This window comes from Cnephaeus nilssonii (assembly GCF_951640355.1).
Source record: "Cnephaeus nilssonii genome assembly, chromosome: 17".
Classification (NCBI taxonomy): domain Eukaryota; kingdom Metazoa; phylum Chordata; class Mammalia; order Chiroptera; family Vespertilionidae; genus Cnephaeus; species Cnephaeus nilssonii.
The window spans coordinates 15,919,989-15,939,859 of record NC_137088.1 but is presented as its reverse complement, the minus strand read 5'-3'; the positions used below and the strand labels follow the sequence as shown (position 1 = coordinate 15,939,859).

The 19,871-nt window shown below is 40.0% G+C and overlaps 1 protein-coding gene across 3 annotated transcripts in view; it reads left to right on the top strand.

Annotated features, from left to right (window-relative positions):
• Positions 1-19,871, top strand: part of ZCWPW2 (zinc finger CW-type and PWWP domain containing 2) — an 81,706-nt gene that overhangs the window by 1,740 nt on the left and 60,095 nt on the right. Inside the window, exons 2-4 of one of the 3 annotated variants that reach the window (XM_079794913.1) lie at positions 12,485-12,634; positions 13,449-13,506; positions 17,691-18,038. In XM_079794913.1, the coding sequence (XP_079651039.1) occupies positions 17,704-18,038 (335 nt within the window). In that variant the 5' untranslated portion in view covers positions 12,485-12,634; positions 13,449-13,506; positions 17,691-17,703. Of the gene's footprint in view, positions 1-11,756; positions 11,888-12,484; positions 12,635-13,448; positions 13,507-17,690; positions 18,039-19,871 lie in introns of those variants that run through there. The other 2 variants (XM_079794914.1, XM_079794912.1) reach the window with 2 other exon arrangements.

Genomic DNA, 19,871 nt, shown 5'->3' with positions numbered 1-19,871 from the left:
GCAAACTCATTAGTCAACAGAGCCAAATATCAACAGTACAACGATTGAAATTTCTTTTGAAAGCCAAATTTTTTAAACTTCTTCTAACGCCACTTCTTCAAAATAGACTCGCCCAGGCAGTGGTATTTTATGGAAGAGCCACACTCAAGGGGCCAAAGAGCCGCGTGTGGCTCGCGAGCCGCAGTTTGCCGACCACAGGCTTAAGCCCATCGGAAAACAGATTATTTACATTACGATTCATTAACAGGAGCAAAATTACAGTTATGAAGTAGCAACGAAAATAATTTTATGGTTGGGTGTCACCACAACATGAGGAACTGTATTAAAGGGTCGCGGCATTAGAAAGGTTGAGAACCACTGCAAATAGAAGGTGGAGGGGGAATATGAGGTTGTTGGAGATCTTTTATGAAATGAAGGTGCCTCCTTGTCTTTCCCATCTCATCGTGCAGAAAGACAGGCAGTCCACGGTTTCCTCCCAGGCCAAAAGAGGAGAGGCTACTCTATAGAAATTAAAAAGAAAATGGACAAACGGGTCAAAACCTTTCGTTTGTTTCTTTCCAGAGTAATAATTCCAGCTTACTCCTATATATGTCATATTTGCTTTGCAAATTAAGATGTGACATGTTGAATCATGCTTTCAGTTTTGTATTATGCAATTTAAAACTACTTCCATTTACAAATTCTTATTTCAAAACTCGTAAGTTAAAGGTTTCTTTTCTTAATATTTGTGTAGTGATTCTTGAAACAATAATTATGTAGTTACTAGAACCCAGAGTAAGAAAGTTTTCACTTTTTACTTATTAGAATTATGACACATTTTTAAAATGAGGAAAATAAATGACAACAGATAAATCATTTTGAATAACGAATTGAAATTATCTAATTAGGTTGGCTTGAGGTTCTATTTTTGTGTCTTATGATTAGAAATTTTGTGTCTTATGATTAGAAGTGGTAAACTTAGTAAAGACTGTTCTTCCACAACATTCTATCTTTAAGCAAATGAACTATGTGACTTCCAAGCTAATACAGCTTACATAAAGGTCAATTGAGAATGGCCACATGTAAAGGAGAAATAACTAAGTCAGCCTGAAATTAATACTCTCCTTGTTCAACCTACAGGTATAATTCTAGTCCGTTTATGGCACTATTACATTTGGTTGACAGTCTGAAGAGCTTAATTTTAATTATCTTTGTTGGATCAGTTATTTTCAATATACTGAATAAGCTGGATACTCACAGCCATCTAATATAGACCTAAAATATATAGATTGATTACTAAGCTTTGAAGTTGGCATTTAGCACAGTTAATCAGGTTTCTAATTATTAATATTCCCCTTGAAAAATTGTAAAGCAGAAGAATATAGTTGCTGCAAAAGATATCAGCCTTTTAGTATGAAAATGAATTATTTCTTTTCGTTCTGATTTGATTGCTGGTATTAGATGAAAACCATCAATTATATACATTATTAAAACAAAAAAAGAAAATATTTATTAAGCATCTTGGAACATTTATTAAGCTATAAGCTATCCAGTAGTATCTGTACAAACTAGTCCCTGAATGGTAAAGATAAATATGATTTTGCGCTGATAATAGACTCTTAATAAATTTCTGTTGAATCATTAAATATGGTCTACAGTTGACATAAAGGCACTGTTAATTAGATAAATGAATGAACAGTCAATGTTAAATTTATATCATAGAAAAGATTAAGGATAAATGCATTTTAAAGCTTAGAAGCCAAATAATTAAGTTGTGCACTGGTGAAAAATCATGAAGGTAAGACAAAATAATTAGAGTGCTTTCATTTTGCATTGGATTCTGCATATTTTAATTTTTTAATGTAACTACAACTATAACTCACTTTAAAGCAGTTTAGCAACGAAGTAAAAAAATTATTGGTCTTTAGTGTACCAGGCACTGAAATGGGTTTTTTCATATGCTGTTTCATCATTAAAATTAAAATTTCATCCTATAAATTATTATTACCTTCATGTACACATGATAAAATTATGTTCAGATCATTTAACTGACTTGTCTTCACTTAAAAATATCATCGGAAATGGAGCCAGAATTTAAATCCAGAACTACAGTTATTCCATTGATACAGCCATCCTCATTGCTACATGTTTTGAATATCAACACTGGTTAGGTCCGTCTAACTCTGAGGTCCATATTATTTCATAATATTATAAATATTCAATGCCTCTCTTTGGCAAGTATGTTTTAGATGCTAACAATATAGAAATTAATCTTTCCCTAAATGGATTTTCACGATGTGATAAGTGGTATGTAGAGGGTGTAGAGACTGCAGAGGCACATAGTAGGGGCATTGACTCCTACTTAATAATTTTTCAGATTGGCTTAGACCCGTGGTTGGCAAACTGTGGCTCTCGAGCCACATGCAGCTCTTTGGCCCCTTGAGTGTGGCTCTACCACAAAATACCACGGCCTGGATGAGTCTATTTTGAAGAAGTGGCATTAGAAGAAGTTTAAGTTTTAAAAATTTGGCTCTCAAAAGAAATTTCAATCGTTGTACTGTAGATATTTGGCTCTGTTGACTAATGAGTTTGCCGACCACTGCCCTAGCCTATCGGAAAGTCTCAGGTGTGCTTTATGTGCTTCCGCAGCATTTTGTAGTTGTCTTATAATAGTACTTAATATTACTTGAGGAGAGGCATCTTGTCTTTGCCTGAGCATTGTCTGGATCATATCAAACCCTCAAGAATTTCTTTTTTTTTAAATATATTTTTATTGATTTCAGAGAGGAAGGAAGAGGGTGAGAGAAACAGAAACATCAATGATGAGAGGGTATCTTTGATTGGCTGCCTCCTGCACGTTCCACACTGGGGATCAAGCGGGCAACTACGGGCATGTGCCCTGACCAGGACTGGAACCGTGACCTCAATCACTGAACCATGCCAGCTGGGCAATCAAGAAATATTTCTTCCTTTTTTTTTTCTTTTTTTTAAAAAAAAGTATTTCAAAACAAAGAAACAATGGTCTGAAACTGCAGCAAATAAATGAGAGAACAATTTTAGATAAGCTTTTAGGTATTGAGGTGAAAAGGGATGGAGATTTTCTTGTAGGAGGAAAGTTTATCTTTTGAGAATGAAGAAGATAGCCTGAGATTTATAAAGGTTTCGAATAATCACTAAGGGTACAAGAGGAAAAAGAGAAGATGAGTGTGGAATGGCTGCTTTGGAAGACTATTTCTAGAAGAAAAGATGTTTAGTTTTACAAGCCAAAGACATACTGAAGTAGAGAGGGTTGCTGTATTTGCAGAGCTAGGTTCTCCAATTCTCAGTTTAGTGACAGTAAATGATGAAATGACTTTCAGGGCTGTTTGCAGTTACGTGAGACTACAGAAGACTTTCACAGTGGCTGAGTGCTACTTGTGAAAAGAAAGAAAAAGCTGCTGGCAGGATAAAAAAAAATCAAAACAAAAACTGGAATCATGTGGTAGATACAAGGGCAGGACCCAGCCTGAACTCTCTGTATTGACACCAAAGAAAGTGAAAAGTTTATCTGGAAACAGGATAAAGAAGCAACCAGATCAGTGAACTGTGAGAAGAATTTCAGCCTCACGATTCTGATGCCCAGGGTACCACCTCAAGTACTTCTCTAGCCCCATCTCCTATTGCAGTTACCAGTCAGATGGTGGCTCTCATGCAGATGGCTTCCGGTTCTAATAAGAACACCTGTCTTTATCATTTAACCTCACATGTTGGAAAAGGCAGAAAATATGTTGTGGGTTTATCTTAAAAGGCAATTTGGGGAAATCCTTTTAAACCTTGCTGCAGCAATAAGAAAGCAGTGTCTGAGAAGCTGAAGGAACAGCGGGGAGAGCCTCTAACCATTTCCACTGAGGAGTAGTGCCTGAGGTTTATATAGAAGAGGAACCAAATTTTGGAAAAGTGGTTGCATTAGTTCACCAAAGCTACCATCCTATCTAATAAAGAGGGAATATGCTAATTGACCATCACACCCTCACAAAGGTGGTGGCGCCCACAGCCAATAAGGAGGGGATGTGCTAATTGACTGTCATACCCTCAAAGATGGCGGCGCCCATAGCCACAAGATGGCGGCGCTCAGCCCCCCAGCCGCCCAGGGCCGGCCCAAGGCACAGGCAAGTCTCAGATGGCAGCTGCCCAGTTGCCCAGGGCGGGCCCGAGGCGCAGACAAGACTCAGATGGCGGCTGCCCAGCCGCCCAGGGCCACCCGTGGCTCAGGTAACCAGGGCCGGCCGAGGCTTGCGCTGCTGGCAGTGACAGCAGCAGATGGGTGATGGGGGTATTGCCTTCCCCTGATCGCCAGGTCGCCTCCCTCCCCTCAGGGCTCCCGGACTGTGAGGGGGCAGGCCAGGCTGAGGGACTCTCCCCTTCAGTGCATGAATTTTCATGCACCGGGCCTCTAGTAACAAAATAATACAGACTAAGTGGTTTAAACAGAAATTTATTTTCTCACAGTTTTGGAGGCTAGAAGTCAAAGCAAGGTGTCCTTAGGGTTGGCTCTTTCTGAGATCCTTGAGTTAAGGATGTGTTCCAGGCCTCTCTCCTTGGCTTATAGATGGTTGTCTTGCACCTGGGTCTTCACATCATCTTCTGTCTGCAGGTTTCTATGTCGAGATTTTCTCCTCTGATAAGGACACCAGTGATATTGAATTAAAACCTGCCCTGATGATTTCATTTTAATTTAATTACCTCTTTAGATACCCTGTCTCCAAATATAGTTAAATTCTGAGGTACTGGGGTACCTCATTGCCTATATTTGTTTTCCTGATAAATATAAATTTGTAGTAACTTGGTCACATAGCCTTGTCACTGGAAGTATTAATAATTTTGAATTACGGTTTTGCCAAGGTTCTAATCACTCAAACCTTTACTACTGAAACATACAGGACAGACTAAGCTTTCTAGTGTCAACACCTTGAAGGAGAAAGTAATTCCTAAATATACAAAGAAGTAACTTGACTATCTGTGTTGCATCCTGTGTTACCTCCCTGTGTGTTAATATTTGATAAGGTGTTTAATTTATATGAGTCTTCTAAAGCAGAACCAAAGGTCCTCTTTGGGAAAACTTTCAAGGTAAGAGATCTTGTAGGAATATACCAAAGTACTACCATGCAGTAGCTAATACACTCTATTAAAATGTTACACTATATGAAAAATAAATTGTGTAGGTTGTCATGATGACACAGCACAAAGGTTAATGCTTCTTGGGGTACATTTCTTAGAGGGTTTACCACATATGTAAATAGTTGGATTTTGTTTATATTATATGACTGATGATTTCACTGAAAACCTGCACAATTTACTTTTAGCTCTGGATTCAGTTGACCATTGTGTGAAGTATTTACCTGTATACAGTGTGGGCATTTGGTTTGTTTTAACCTATTAGGATTTTTTTTTCATTTCATATTAAATAAAATTTCTGGAAGAAAAAGGTGTGTATTAATGCTGAGTGGGTTGGTTTTAGGGTGGATCTTTTAGTCAGGCTTTTGAAACATTGCAATATTAAGTGATTAGTGAATCCTGAGTGTGAAGCTCTTTAGTTCTAAAGCCTTTATTAAAAGCCTCCCTCAGCCCTAACCAGTTTGGCTCAGTAGATAGAGCATCAGCCTGCAGACTCAAGGGTCCCAGGTTCGATTCCGGTCAAGGGCATGTACCTTGGTTGCAGGCACATACCCAGTAGGGGGTGTGCAGAAGGCAGCTGATTGATGTTTCTCTCTCATCAATATTTCTAACTCTCTCTCCCTCTCCCTTTCTCTCTGTAAAAATCAATAAAATATATTTAATAAATAAATAAATGCCTCTCTCATTTGAGCCCAAACCAATGTATTGTCATTGTCACTTTTCTAAAAGTTCAGGAACGAAACATCACCAGTTCAGAGTTTTTATAATAAGGAAAAAACATTTTGCCTACCTTATTAAAATGTGACTCGATGCTGATTTTTAAAACTGGCTTCTAAAAATTGGATAGTCTAAATAACAGTAAGCAATTAATCATTGTTATGGGTATCCTGTAATTTTATACTTATTAGTCTAAAATTAAAATTCTATACTTTTGGAAAAACCTACTTACCACATGCCACCATATACACAAACTACATAGTGAGTTGGGTGGGATCTCTCCTTAGACTTTGATATGTATAAGAGTCTTAGTCATTATCTCTCTCATGAGCCTTATTTGAATACTAGGTGTACAGGTTAATAATGCGGATTTTTTTTTAATAGATGGAGTTACACGTATGTTGATATATATGGGTTTGATATGTATGCTATTTTGTTGTATTGACAAGCTTCAAAACTTTATATGTCAAATTTTCTGAAGGTGTTAACATCATAAATATTTTTACGCCTTAAAAATGTTGAATTTCAAGCTCGAAAAAAGAGCATTTGTGGGAAGTTATAATTCATAATTTTGAAGAAAAGTGCTGCTGAATACTTCGGGAAGCTTGTGGTGAACATGCTCCATCTCAAGATACTTGTGAATCCTGGACTAAATACTTTAAAAGTGATGATTTTGATGTGAAAGACAAAGAATGTCTAGGTCAACTGAAAAAGTTTGAAGACCAATAATTACAAGCATTACTGGATGAAGATGTGTGTCAAACTCAAAAACAACTTGCAGAAAGATTAAACGTTGCTCAGCAAACAATTTTTGATCGTTTACAAGCAATGGGAAAGATTTTAAAGGAAGGAAAATGGGTGCCACATCAACTGACCGAAAAGACAAATGGAAAACCGAAAAGTCATCAGTAAAATGTTGCTTCAACAGCACAAAAGAAAGTCTTTTTTGCATCAAATTGTGACTGGCGATGAAAAGTGGATTTATTTTGAGAATCCCAAATGCACAAAATCATGGGTTGACCCAGGTGAACCATCAACATCGATTGCAAGGCCAAATCACTCTGAGTTTGGTGGGATCAGGAAGGTGTGGTGTATTATGAGCTACTAAAACCAGGTGAAACCATTAATACTGATTGCTACTGACAACAAATAATCAATTTGAACCACACTTTGATCGTGAAATGACCAGAATATTCCAGAAGACACAGCAAAGTAATTTTGCTTCATGATGACATCATAAATATTTTTTAAATATAGCGCCATCACACACTATAAAACCAGTTAAAGACACGCTAAAAGATCTTGCCTGGGAAGTATTAACCCACCCGCTGTATTCACCAGACCTTGCTCCTTCAGATTACCACTTGTTCCGATCGTGGCACACGCACTTTCTGAGCAGCACTTCAAAACGTATGAAGAAATGGAAAATTGGGTCTCTGAATGGTTTGCCTCAAAATAAGAAAAGTTCTATTGTGATGGTATCCACAAATTACCTGAAAGATGGGGAAATGTGTAGCTAGCAATGGACACTACTTCGAATAAAGCACTTGATGTTTTTCTTAAAATTATCATTTTTCTTTGATTACAAAATCCGCTCTTATTAACCGGTACATCTAGTATTATTTTGTACATTTTGGCTAGTATTGATGATAGAATATACTACAATATGGATTATCTCTCTGTCTGTATTTCTTTTTTACTATACCCACTCATAGTTGTCTTTTCTGCCTCCCCCCTTTCTTTGGTCAAGGAATGTATTACGTAGTCATATACTTTGTATTAATATATTTGAAATCACAAGTCTGTTTTATGCTTTTATATTGTTAGATTCTGATTATCAGACTTTTACTAGGATATTAAATAGATTTAGTCTCATTATAAAATTTAAAGACTGTAAACAAAAGCAACCTTGAGGCTTCCCTGCTTTCCTGAAGCTCTTCTACTGAGTACATTCACTTCATACTTTAAGGTATTTCTGAATATTGATTCATATGTCTGTATATTGAAAATATTTCATCCTTGTATATTTCTTGCCTTTCAACTTATTTTATGGAGTTTTTATAGTTTATTTACACAGAATCTCAACATGTTCGAGTTTATCAATCTTCTATGGCTTTTGTGTTTTACATACAAATACATTTCTATTTCAGTGTTACATATGTTATTTTATATATTTTTCCATTATTATTTAGTCCCTATGAAGTTTTTCTTTATATAAATGGTGTGAGATTGAGATTTTATTTTTTGTTGTAAAAATCATGAATGAATATTGATTTTCTCACATGCTTTTGGGGTGGCAAATGTTAATATTAAATGGTTTTCCTTCTTTAATCTGTAAAGTGGCATGCCATGCAAACAGTGCAGGTGGCCAAGCAGCATACCTTTCAGCCCTGCTGGAGCAGCATTTCTTAGAGCTCACAGACAGGGATCAGTAGCTCAGTGGATGAATCTCCTTTGCCTCATTCCACCTGAATCAAAACATAGAGATTTAATAAGGCCTATGACAAACTTCATTGTGAAAGGACTTTGACCATGAGCTATGGAGCTTTTAATGAATATTAGAGAAATACCAGCTACTTCCTTAGCATGACCAGGGACCAGAATACAATCTATCCTATATAATAAAAGGCTAATATGCAAATCAACTGAATAGCAGAATGACCAGTCACTATGATATGCACTGACCACCAGGGGCAGATGCTCAATGCAGGCTGCCCCCTGGTGGTTAGTACGCTCCCATGGGGAGCGCCGCTCAGCCAGAAGCCGGGCTCATGGCTGGCAAGCGCAGTGGTGGTGGCGGGAGCCTCTCCCACCTCTGTGGCAGTGCTAAGGATGTCCGACTGATGGCTTAGGCCTGCTCCCGGAGGGCAGGCCTAAGCCATCATTCGGACATCCCCCGAGGCTCCCAGACTGTGAGAGGGCTCAGCCCAGGCTGAGGGCTCCCCTCCCCCGAGTGCATGAATTTTGTGCACTGGGCCTGTAGTATCCTATCTAATAATAGACAAATATGCAAATTGACCATACCTCCGACACACCCAAGAGCCACACCCACCATCCAATCAGAGCGAGTATGCAAATTAACCCAAACCAAGATGGCTACAGCCACAGAGAGCAAGGTTTCCTAGGTAACAGAGGAAGCCAAGCTTTCAGCCTGCCCTGGCCAGGCCTAAGCCTCCACTCAAGCTACAAAGTTTCAATTATAGAAAGTAAACAAATTCAAACAAATGGTGGCAGGATGGAGCTTGAGAGAGCAGGCCAGGGTTGCCGCCGGCAACAGGGGAAGCAAAGCTTTCCGCACACCCTGGCCGGGCCCACCCGCTTAAGGCAACAAAGTTTCAATTATAACCCCAACACAAATGGCTGTCCGCCTCAGAGGGAGCCCCAGGCTTGACTCCGCTCCAGGCTACAAAGTTTCAATTGTAGAAGGAAAATAAATTCCAGATACCAGGGCCTCCACTTGGGTTGCCAGGGGGCGTGGCCAGCCTGCAAACCACCACAGGCCCCTCGCTCAGGCCGCCCCAAGCCCCAAGGGAACCCCCACCTGATCCGGAATGCCCTTCAGGGCAAACCAGCTGGCCCCCACCCGTGCACCAGGCCTCTATCCTATCTAATAAAAGAGTAATATGCAGATTGATCATCACTGCAACACACAATATAACTGCCCCTATGTGGTAAAGATCCTGCCCCCATGTGGACACAAGATGGCCACCACAAGATGGCCAGCAGGAGAGGGCAGTTGGGAGGCACCCGGCCTGCAAGGGAGGGTAGTTGAGAGGGACCAGGCCTGCAAGGGAGGGCAATTGGAGGTGATCAACCCTGCAGGAGAGGGCAGTTAGGGGTGACCAGGCCGGCAGAGGAGGGAAGTTGGGGGCAAACAGGCTGGCAGCGGAGTGGTTAGGGGGTGATCAGGCTGGCAGGCAGAAGTGGTTAGGGGCAATCAGGAAGGCAGGCAGGCAAGCAGTTGGGAGCCAGCAGTCCTGGATTGTGAGAGGGATGTCCGACTGCCCTTGAGGGGTCCCATATTGGAGAGGGTACAGGCTGGGCTGAGGGACAACCCCCCTCTGTGCACGAATTTCGTGCACCGGGCCTCTAGTATATATATAAAAGCCTAAGTGACTATTATAATCAGATAGCTGGACAACCGGCCAGTAGCTATGATGTGCACTGACCACCAGGGAGCAGATGCTCAGTGCAGGAATTGCCTCCTAGTGGTCAGTGCGCTCCCACAGCCAACCTCCCACACCCGGCCAAGCTCCCACAGTCCCTCCCCCTCAGCCAGCCCTGATCAGGACTGGGACTGGGCAAGACAGCCCCAATCACTGGCTAGGCTAAGGGACCCCACCCATGCACGAATTCGTGCACCAGGCCTCTAGTCTTACCTTATAATAGACAAATATGCAAATTGACCGCACCTTCGCTATGCCCAAGCCACGCCCACCAACCATGCCCACCAGGAAACCTTTGCAGGGACGTTGGGGTGTGGCGGAGCCCAAGGCCAGGAAAGCGGGGAGCCTGCACGGATTGCAGGCAACGACCAGGGGGTCGGCTCCTACGATCCGTAGCAGGGACGCTGGGTGCGGCCGAGCCCAAGGCCGGGAAAGCCTCGGGCGGAGGCTTTCCCGGCCTTGGGCACCAGCGGGGAGCCTGCACGGATCGCAGGAAACCACTGGGGGTCGGCTCCTGCGATCCTTAGCAGGGATGTTGGGTGTGGCCGAGCCCAAGGCCACCGCCCGGGGCCAAGCCCCGATCCTGAAAGAAGGCAGAAGGCGGGCACAGCCAAGGCCTGGGTCCCCGGTGCCGGCAGAAAACTGGTGCAAGCAGCCAGGTGAATGAAGGTCTATTGCACGAATCTTCGTGCAAACGGGCTACTAGTAGTAATATAATGTGGCAGAACTTTGATCCCAGCACAATTCTGAGAGCATGGCATTTGAGGTTGATGGGCAGTCCCAGCCCAACTAAAATCTAAGCCTTGTGATTACAGTTAGCTTCAAGATGTTGCACATTAGTAGTGCGATTGCAACACAGTAAGCCACATCAGTATACATGATTTGGCTAGCACCAGCCCCATGCTGGCATAATGGGAGGTGGAGGTGGCACTGAGATCCAAACATTGTTGGCCGTAGTTAACTTCCATGGACCTTTGTAGGACGTCACATTTGGGAGGCCATCTTTCAGGGGACCAGTCTTGGACTCATTAATTACTTCTCATTGCATATTTGGCCATGATTAATTTTTCTCTAACAGATCTGATTCATTTCACAGATCTGATCTGCTTTAGCTAGGGTTTTTAAAAGTTTACTTTTTAAAATGAGATTAACATAGTCTTTGTTTTCTTATGCTCAAAAGGAAACTAAAATTTTCTTTTGAGTTAAATATATACAAGGTATCCTCTAGTAATTTAAAAATTTTAAAGTCCTATAGTTATATATCTAATATGACTTATTCCTGAATTTTTTCTTTTAAGGAACCAGGTTTTGGTTTTACTGATTGTTATGTGCCCCTAAATTCATATGTTGAATAGTGTAAGAGAATGTCAAATAATTCTTTATCATTTTAAAATTGTAAGTATATTATTTTTAAACTTTGCTAGGTTGATATGCGACTTCTTCAGATCCATCCCAGTGGAACCCCTATCTCCTTTTGCTATTATAGACCTCACCTTTCTTCTCTGTAGTATTTTTTCTCCTTCATAAAATCTTTCTAAGAATAATTTTTTAAAATCCCCCCTCTGGGAGTACAGCAAAACTTTCAAACTTGACTGTCCTTGCTACAGATGCATTTTTATTACTATTACTGTTCACTATTATATTTATTTATTTTTAAAAATCATCCTTTCAACCTCTCTATGAAATAATAATTTTGCAGATAAAATTACAAGACTTTAAATGACTCTCAAAGTTATACAGCCAATAATTGGGAGAATATGGACTCGAATTTATATCTGCTATCATTAATTGTCTTGAAGATTGTGATAAAAGCATCTTTCATGAGAGATGCTGGAATCTATCAGTCTGAAGGCTCCGGATGGGGATTGAAGGTGATGAAGAGTGCCTCATTTTAATGACTGGCAAGAAATACACCTTGTAGACTAATATGATTGCCTACGTAAGGGAGATTACATATTGAACCAAAGACAGAATAAACACTGAAAACCAACACTTACTGCAAAGCAAATAAAGTTTAGCAAGTCTTCAGAGCTAACAAGACTAACACAGTGATGAAAGGGGGGCTGATGAAATTTAAACTCTGATATGTGGCTAAAAGAACATAGAGGAGCTGATAATCCAGTGCAGGGAGAAGAGATTTTTGAAGAAAAATAGCCAGAATGCATCAATCATGAACCATTAAAGCAGGACAACTTTTCAGAGGTCATCTAGCTCTACTCTCCTTAGTTTACAGACGGGAACATTGAGGCCTTCTGAAAATTACACAGCTGGAAAGTTTCATAACCAAGATTAGAAACTATATTTTTTTATTCCAAGTATTCATCCTTTCCTACTGTCTCTTGACTATTATAAAATGTTAATTTATAACATTAAAATTAATTCAAGTTCTCTTTGAAAGTAGGCGGGTTTAGTAATTTTAAATTTTAAATTTAGTAAAATTTTAAAAATATGATCTTATTGATTTTTAGAGAGAGAGAAAGGAAGAGGGATAGAGAGAACCATCGACGAGAAAGAAACATCGATTGGCTGCCTGCTGCATGCCCCCCACTGGGAATGGAACTCATGACCTCTTGATTCCTGGGTTGATGCTCAACTGCTGGGCCACACATTGGTTACAGGTGAGATATTATCTAGAAAATAGAAGTGATTGAAATTGAAATTATAAGGCTGAAATGCTCCAACTTTGAATACAACAATACAGATACCATTACTTTCTCAAACCTAGAGGAGTTGTATTGTCTGGGATAGCCTGTGGTTAAAAATGGATTACTTCCTATAACAACAATGTTGGAGAGCAAAAGAATAATGACAATTTTGTTTGTTTGGAAGAACAGTCATTTTTCTCATTCACATACAAACAATAAAAACAATTTCTATTATAAGTAGCCATTTATCTTCATTCCTCGTCTGTATGTATTTATTCACACAGTCTCATTAAATTCTGATATTGTTCAGAACTCCTTGGGTATGTTGTAATTTTACCATCTGGGATGCATCAGTCATAAAATGTATATACATTGTAATAAAAACTGATGCTTCACAAGAATTCACATTGGCTGTACTCCATCTTAAAGACCTTTGTTCTGTTGAACAATGGAACTATGTAATATTTCTATTCAAGAAAAATTGATCTTATTTTTTTTTCAGGCTCTGCTATAACATTCTAAAATAACATTCATGAAATACAAAAATCTTTGGAGAATTTATGTAAAATCTATATGGAATTTTCTTATTTTCTTCTTTAGCTCATGATTTTCACTTTAATACTACAAATTATATATAATGATTATACTGTATTAAGTTGTCTAGAACTGTTTAATGGAGTTCTGCAGACCTTGGTGGTTTCTTTAATAAATTCAATTTAACTAGTAATGCATTGTAATGTATTGTTACAAATAAAAATTGCTCACTAATCCCTTCCCCATCTGTTAGAATATTTATTCAGTTCCAGATGCTTCACAGAAGTATAGGAGAAATTGAACAAAATTAGGTAAGTGATATGAAAAATCCCTGCATGTAAAGCATTTTTTTAGGCATTTTGGAGTCAATATAAAAAGGGCAATTTTTCTATCATCAATTCATTCATTGCTGGCAACACACAAATAATACGTCTTCTATCAGATAGCTTACAGTCCAGTGATAGGAAGTAGTCAGTACACATCACTATAATATGAAGCAGAATGTTATACATACCAGAAGTTAAGAGGACACGAAGGTCAAGCAGGGAGAAATTGCAGCTGGTTGGGGATATCCAGGAAAACTTCTTAAAAGAGATGGTATTTGAGGTAGATTTTAAAAGTGGAAAATTTACAGATTATGATAGAGTAAGGTGTATAACATGAGCAAAGACATACTAGTAGAGACAGAACACATTGGATATATTAAGGATATGTCAAATAATGTAAGTTGATGCAGTTTGAAAGCTTAAGAAAGTAATGCAACCATTTAATGAGCACCTACTATGTGCTTTGCTTCTTGGTTCATGCCATACATGCATTATTTTAGTGAACATCCAGAACACTCTATGAGGTAGTATTCCCACTTTCCGGGTAAAAATATCTTAAATGGTTTGCCCAAGGCCACACAGCTATTCAGTAGATATTCTTAGATCTTAATGTAGGTCTGACTGGCATAAAACCCATACTATTAACCTCTACATTATAGAGTTGCTCCATTTTATGAGGAATAGTTTATATAATACAATCTTTACAAGAAATGCTAAAAATTTTCTTCAAGCATAAATGAAAGAATGCTAATCAGTAATATGAAAACATGAAAGTATAAAACTCATTTGTAAAGGTCAAATTCAGAATATTATGTAATGGTGATGTGTAAATAACATATTACTCTCATAAATGTTAAAAGACAAGTATTTTGTCTAGCTACAAAACATTTTAATGCATACACAACATAAAAATATGTACATTGTGATATCAAAAACAAAATGTGGGGGAAAGTAAATGTGTAGAGCTTTTGTATGCCATTGAAGTTATCAGCTTAGGATGGACTATAGAATGTTTTATGTAAACTTCATGGTCACTACAATGCAAAAGTTTATACTGGATATACAAAAGATAATGAGAAAGGAATCAAAAAATACCACTACAGAAAATCACAAAGCATGAGAGCAACAGAAGAAAAAAGGAACAAAGGATCTACACACCCAGAAAAGAATTAAAAGGTTAATAGCCCTTTTTTATTAAAAAAACCTAGAGGCCCAGTGCATGAAATTCATGCATAGGAGGGGGGTCCCCTCAGCCCAGCCTGCACCCTCTCCAATCTGGGACCCCTTGGGGGATGTACAGCAGTCGGACATCCCTCTCACAATCCAGGACCACTGGCTCCTAACTGCTCACCTGCCTGCCTGCCTGATCATTCCTAACTGCCCCCCACTGCTGGCCTGGTCGCCCCCAACTGCCCCCCCCCTCCGCCAGCCTGATCACCCCCAACTGCCCCCCTGCCGGCCTGGTTACCCCCAACTGCCCACCTGCCGGCCTGGTCACCCCACGTAGCCTACTGTTCAGTCGTTTGGTAGTCCCTCACTAACTCCCCTGCTGGCCTGGTCACCCCACACAGCCTGGTGTTCAGTTGTTTGGTTGTCCCTCACTAACCCCCATGCCGGCCTTGTTGCCCCACGCAGCCTGCTGTTCAGTCATTACTGTTACAGTGATGGCGTCCTAGACAATTTGCATATTCCACTATTATTAGTATAGATACTCTAAATGTAAATGGACTAATTCTCTAATCATACACTGAAAGTGAAAGGATGAAAAATAATATTCCATGCAAATGGAAACCAAAAGAGAGCAGAGGTTACTATACTAAATATCAGAAAAAATAGAATTTAAGTAAAAACTTGAAAAAAAGTCAAGGTTATTATATAACTAGGGGCCCAGTGCACAAATTTGTGCACCTTGAAAGAAACTGTGGGTCATGAGGCTGCAGTGGGCACAGGGACAGGTCTCGGCCCATCCTCCGCGCCCCCGCCCAGCCCCTCCCGCCATGGCCCCCCGGTCCCCAGTCTGCTGGCAGCCCCACTCCCGCCGCCACCACTCCCACATGTTGATGATGCTGGTCCCACTCGCACCTGCTGATGGTGCAAAGCGATTAGGGTCGGCACCGGTAGCGGGTGCAAGCGGCGGATGCTGCCCCAATTGCCCTCGGGAGCAGGAGGAGATGGAGAAGCCCTGAAGGGCAATTGGGGCCAGCATCCACTGCTTACACCTGCTACCGGTGCCTGGAACCAGCCCCAATTACTCGGTGCCGGCACTGGGCTCCAGCACTGGCAATGGGTGCAAGTGGGGCTAGCACCAGCAGCAGGTGCAAGTGCTGGGCATGACCGTGGTGCACAGGAGCAAAGAATTTTCAGTAACCACCAGAGGCTCGCCCCAATGACAGCGACTAGCGCCCCACCTTGGTCTGGCACCCCCGCTCACCTCCACCATCCCACCACGGCCAATGCCCACCATGTTCTGCGCTCTGCCGCCTGCTGCTGACACCATGTTCTGCACACCCCCCCCTGGTGGTCAGCGCACGTCATAGTGACTGGTTGTTCAGTTCTGCCATTCGGTCTATTTGTGTATTATGTTATTTATAGATAGATGATAAAGGTGTTAATTTAGCAATAGGATTGAAAATGTTTAATCATCCTGTATTGGAGCATCAAAATAAAGAAGCTAATATTAATGGGAGAAATAGATAGCAATATAATAATGGGGGATTTCAATACACCCCTATCAACAATAGGTAGATCACTCAGACAAAATCAATACAGGACCATTTGACTTAAACTACACTTTAGATGAAAAGAATCTAACATATAGAGAACATTCAATAGTAGAAGAATACATATTCTCAGATGTACATGCAATGGTCCTCAGGATAGATCATATGTTAGGCCAAAAACCAGCCTTAACAAATATTAGAACATTGAAATGATATCAATCATCTTTTATCACCACAATGGTATTAAACTAGAAATCAATAACAGGAGAGAAACTGGAAAATTTTTCTTTGGATGCATCCACATGAGTAGAATTAGTAGGTCAAAAATTGTGAATTGTATCAATTGTAACATATTGGCAGTTTTTTTCTAAAGCTATTTGTAGTTATCCTGGAAAGGCATATAAGTGAGTTTCAAAACATATAATTAAATCATGAGTTAAGAGCTTTTTTAAATGGTGCATATTCTTGGCTAGTAGTGTTCTACTAACTCATTAATATAGCATATCTAAGTTTTTTTAATTTAAAAAATAGATTCTGCATTGCAAAATAAGATGCTAATATTTTACTTGTATTTTATTAATTACAGTAATTATTAGTTTAACTATATTTTAGTAGTATGCACATAACAATTATTGTTGAAGCTAAAAATTGAGACCTTAATCATACAATGCTAACTTTTCTTATAAGTTTAACATTTTTATAATAAGAAAGCTCTGAGAAATGTTCTTTTTCAAATCACTTACATTAATAAAAGGTAAAATTATACATGCAAAATTTTTTTAATTTTCTTAAAGCATTTCACATTTTCTATGATGACATGTTTTTCTGCATTTGATTTTCTTCAGAATTAGAAAAAAAATGGGCTTATCAAGTCATGCTATAATATATACCCAGAGGCAGTACTGCTTAGTAGGTCATATCACTGAATTTGGAACCACACTGCCTTCATCTTAATTCTACTCTACCATATATAAGCTCTGGAACCTTAAATAAATTACCTTTCTTTGCTTCAGTTTTTTCTTTAAAATTATTTCTTTAAAAATGGTTATACTAAGGTTGTTGGGAAGACTATATAAGTTGTGTGCATGAGTAACTTAGAATGATTCCTGGATCATAGCATTCAATAAGGCTTAACTATTTTTTATGGCAAAAGTATTGGATATCTACCAGATGTGTGTGATATAGTAGATTAATAGATATTAACCTCTAGTCTTCTGCTCCATCATACTGTTCTTGTTTTTAATTTTGGAGCATTTTGTGCCCAAAGGAATTGATGCATCTATTTTGTTTCTGGGTAAGTGAAAACACAACATGCTCAACATGTATAATCTTTATAGGATAGAGAGTAGGTGGCAAAGATGATATTTAAAGAGCTATTTCTCGGATTTTGGATTGAACTTTTCTTATATTCTTGAATCTTTATTCTTTTATTTTCCTCTTATTTTCCAGATTAAATTCATTTATGGAAAAAGAAAAACTTGACAGTAAGATAATAGTAGACTGTCTTAACACTGCAATGGATTCCTCCGTGGAAAACAATACATATATAAACAAAATGTGGGTTCAATGTGAAAGTTGTTTGAAATGGAGGTTGTTGTCAAGTGAGGATGCAGCCAGAGTTGATCACAATGAATCATGGTATTGCTACATGAACACTGATTCAAAATATAATAAGTGCTCTATTTCTGAAGAAGATTTTCCTGAAGAGTCTCAGTTTCATCGAAGTGGATTTAAGATTGTCTATTCACAGCTACCTGTTGGTAGCCTGGTTTTGGTAACATTGAAGAACTGGCCAAGGTAAGATTTTTGCTATCTTATATAATCCTATATAATAAAAGGCTAATATGCAAATCGACCAAATGGCGGAACAACCGGTCGCTGTGATGCGCACTGACCACTAGGGGGCAGACGCTCAACACAGGAGCTGCCCACTGGTGGTCAGTACGCTCCCACAGGGGGAGCACTGCTCAGCCAGAGAAGCCCTGAGCCAGGCAGGGTGATGGCGGGAGCACTAAGGATGTCCCACTACCGGTTGAAGCCCAAGGGCTCCCAGATTGCGAGAAGGCGCAGGCCGGGCTAAGGGGACACTCCCTCCCCCCGCCCCCCCAGTGCACTATCATTTATCTTTTTTCTTTTCTGACTCCGACTTTTAAAATCTGTCCCTAGTACACAACTATACTTGATTTTCATTATGGCTCCTACAGTTCACTCACACATCCTCTTTCCTTCTTTAACTCTGCTCTCTACTGACTCCTTTATAAAGTTCTTCCCTCCCTCCTTCCCTTCCTAAAACTACCATTGGGGTGGGGGCGCGTTAACCCCCAGCCAAGGGCTCAGCCCTGGCCAAGTGTTTGCCGCCCCCCGCTTCCTCAGCCTCCCTGCCGCTGTCCTACTCCCATTCCCTGCCTGGGACACCTGGCCCAGCAAGGATGGCCGAGGCCCACGCAGCCCGGGCACTGCTGCCCTGAAGCAGGAGCACCTCTGCCCAGAAGGCCTCGGACCGTCCTCCACTCTGTCCTGGACCCGTGGGCACCGCCAACAGCCACCACCACCCTCCTCCCGCGTCTGGGCGGGGCTCCCTGCTCAGCGCCACCTGCACCCTGCCCCTCGCTGGGCACACCTGCTCTGCCAACCCCTCTTCCTCCCCCCACCTCCCACAGTCGCCACCCACTTCTGCGTGCAGTTTCCTTCCCTTTTCCATTCCCTCATCTTTTTCTTGTTCCCTTTCTGTATTTCTGTTTCTCCTCTCGGCCTGTCTGCATGCAGTCCTGCCTTCTCTCCCTCTCCTTTCTTAGCCCCTCCTATTGTATGCTATCCTGCCCCAGGCCTTGCAGCTGCCTGAGCAGAGGGTGGGGACACAGCCTGCTGATCCAGTGGTGATGTGATGCTGTAACAGACAAATTTGCATATTCCTCTATTATTAGATTTGATTTTTCTCCTCCCCCTCTTTCTTCCTCCTCCCCCTCCTGTTCCTTCTTCCTCTTCCTCTCCCTTTTTCCCCTCTCCTCCCCCTCTTCTCCTTTTTTGTCTTCTTCTTCTTTAGATTTTTGTGTATTTACTATTGTCTACTTCAATGTTTCCCATTCCGGGTTTATTTTTTCCAAGAATGTAACGTGCAGTATATAGTTTCAAGTCTTTTTTTTTTCAATTACTTTTTAAAAATTATAAGTATTTATCCTGTTACATTGTTTTGATTTTCTTATTTTGGGGCTTATATATATTACTTATGGTAGATCTTTGTTTATCGTTGGTATTTTTTCTTCAACTCTTTTCATCTTTAAAATTTTAATTATTTTTTATTTTCCATCTTTTATCTTTCTGAAGGTATTATCAATTGAACTTAATGTCTTTTGTGTTTTTTCCAGGGTAGTCTTTATTGAAAAATTTTAAAATGTTTTTATGAGTTTTGTCACCTGTCTGTTCAAATCTTCCTTTTCTTCAAAACCTACTTCTTTTAGTTTTTCTAATTCTAATTTATATTTTTTCACAACCTACATTATTTTCTTAATTTGTATTAACTCAACCTTTAGTGTTGTATTCCCACTTTTATTTGTACCATCTCTTTTCTTTATTCTTATAGTCCTGCCCTATTAAACTTGGATTATACTCCCAGCAGTTTCTCCTCAGCAT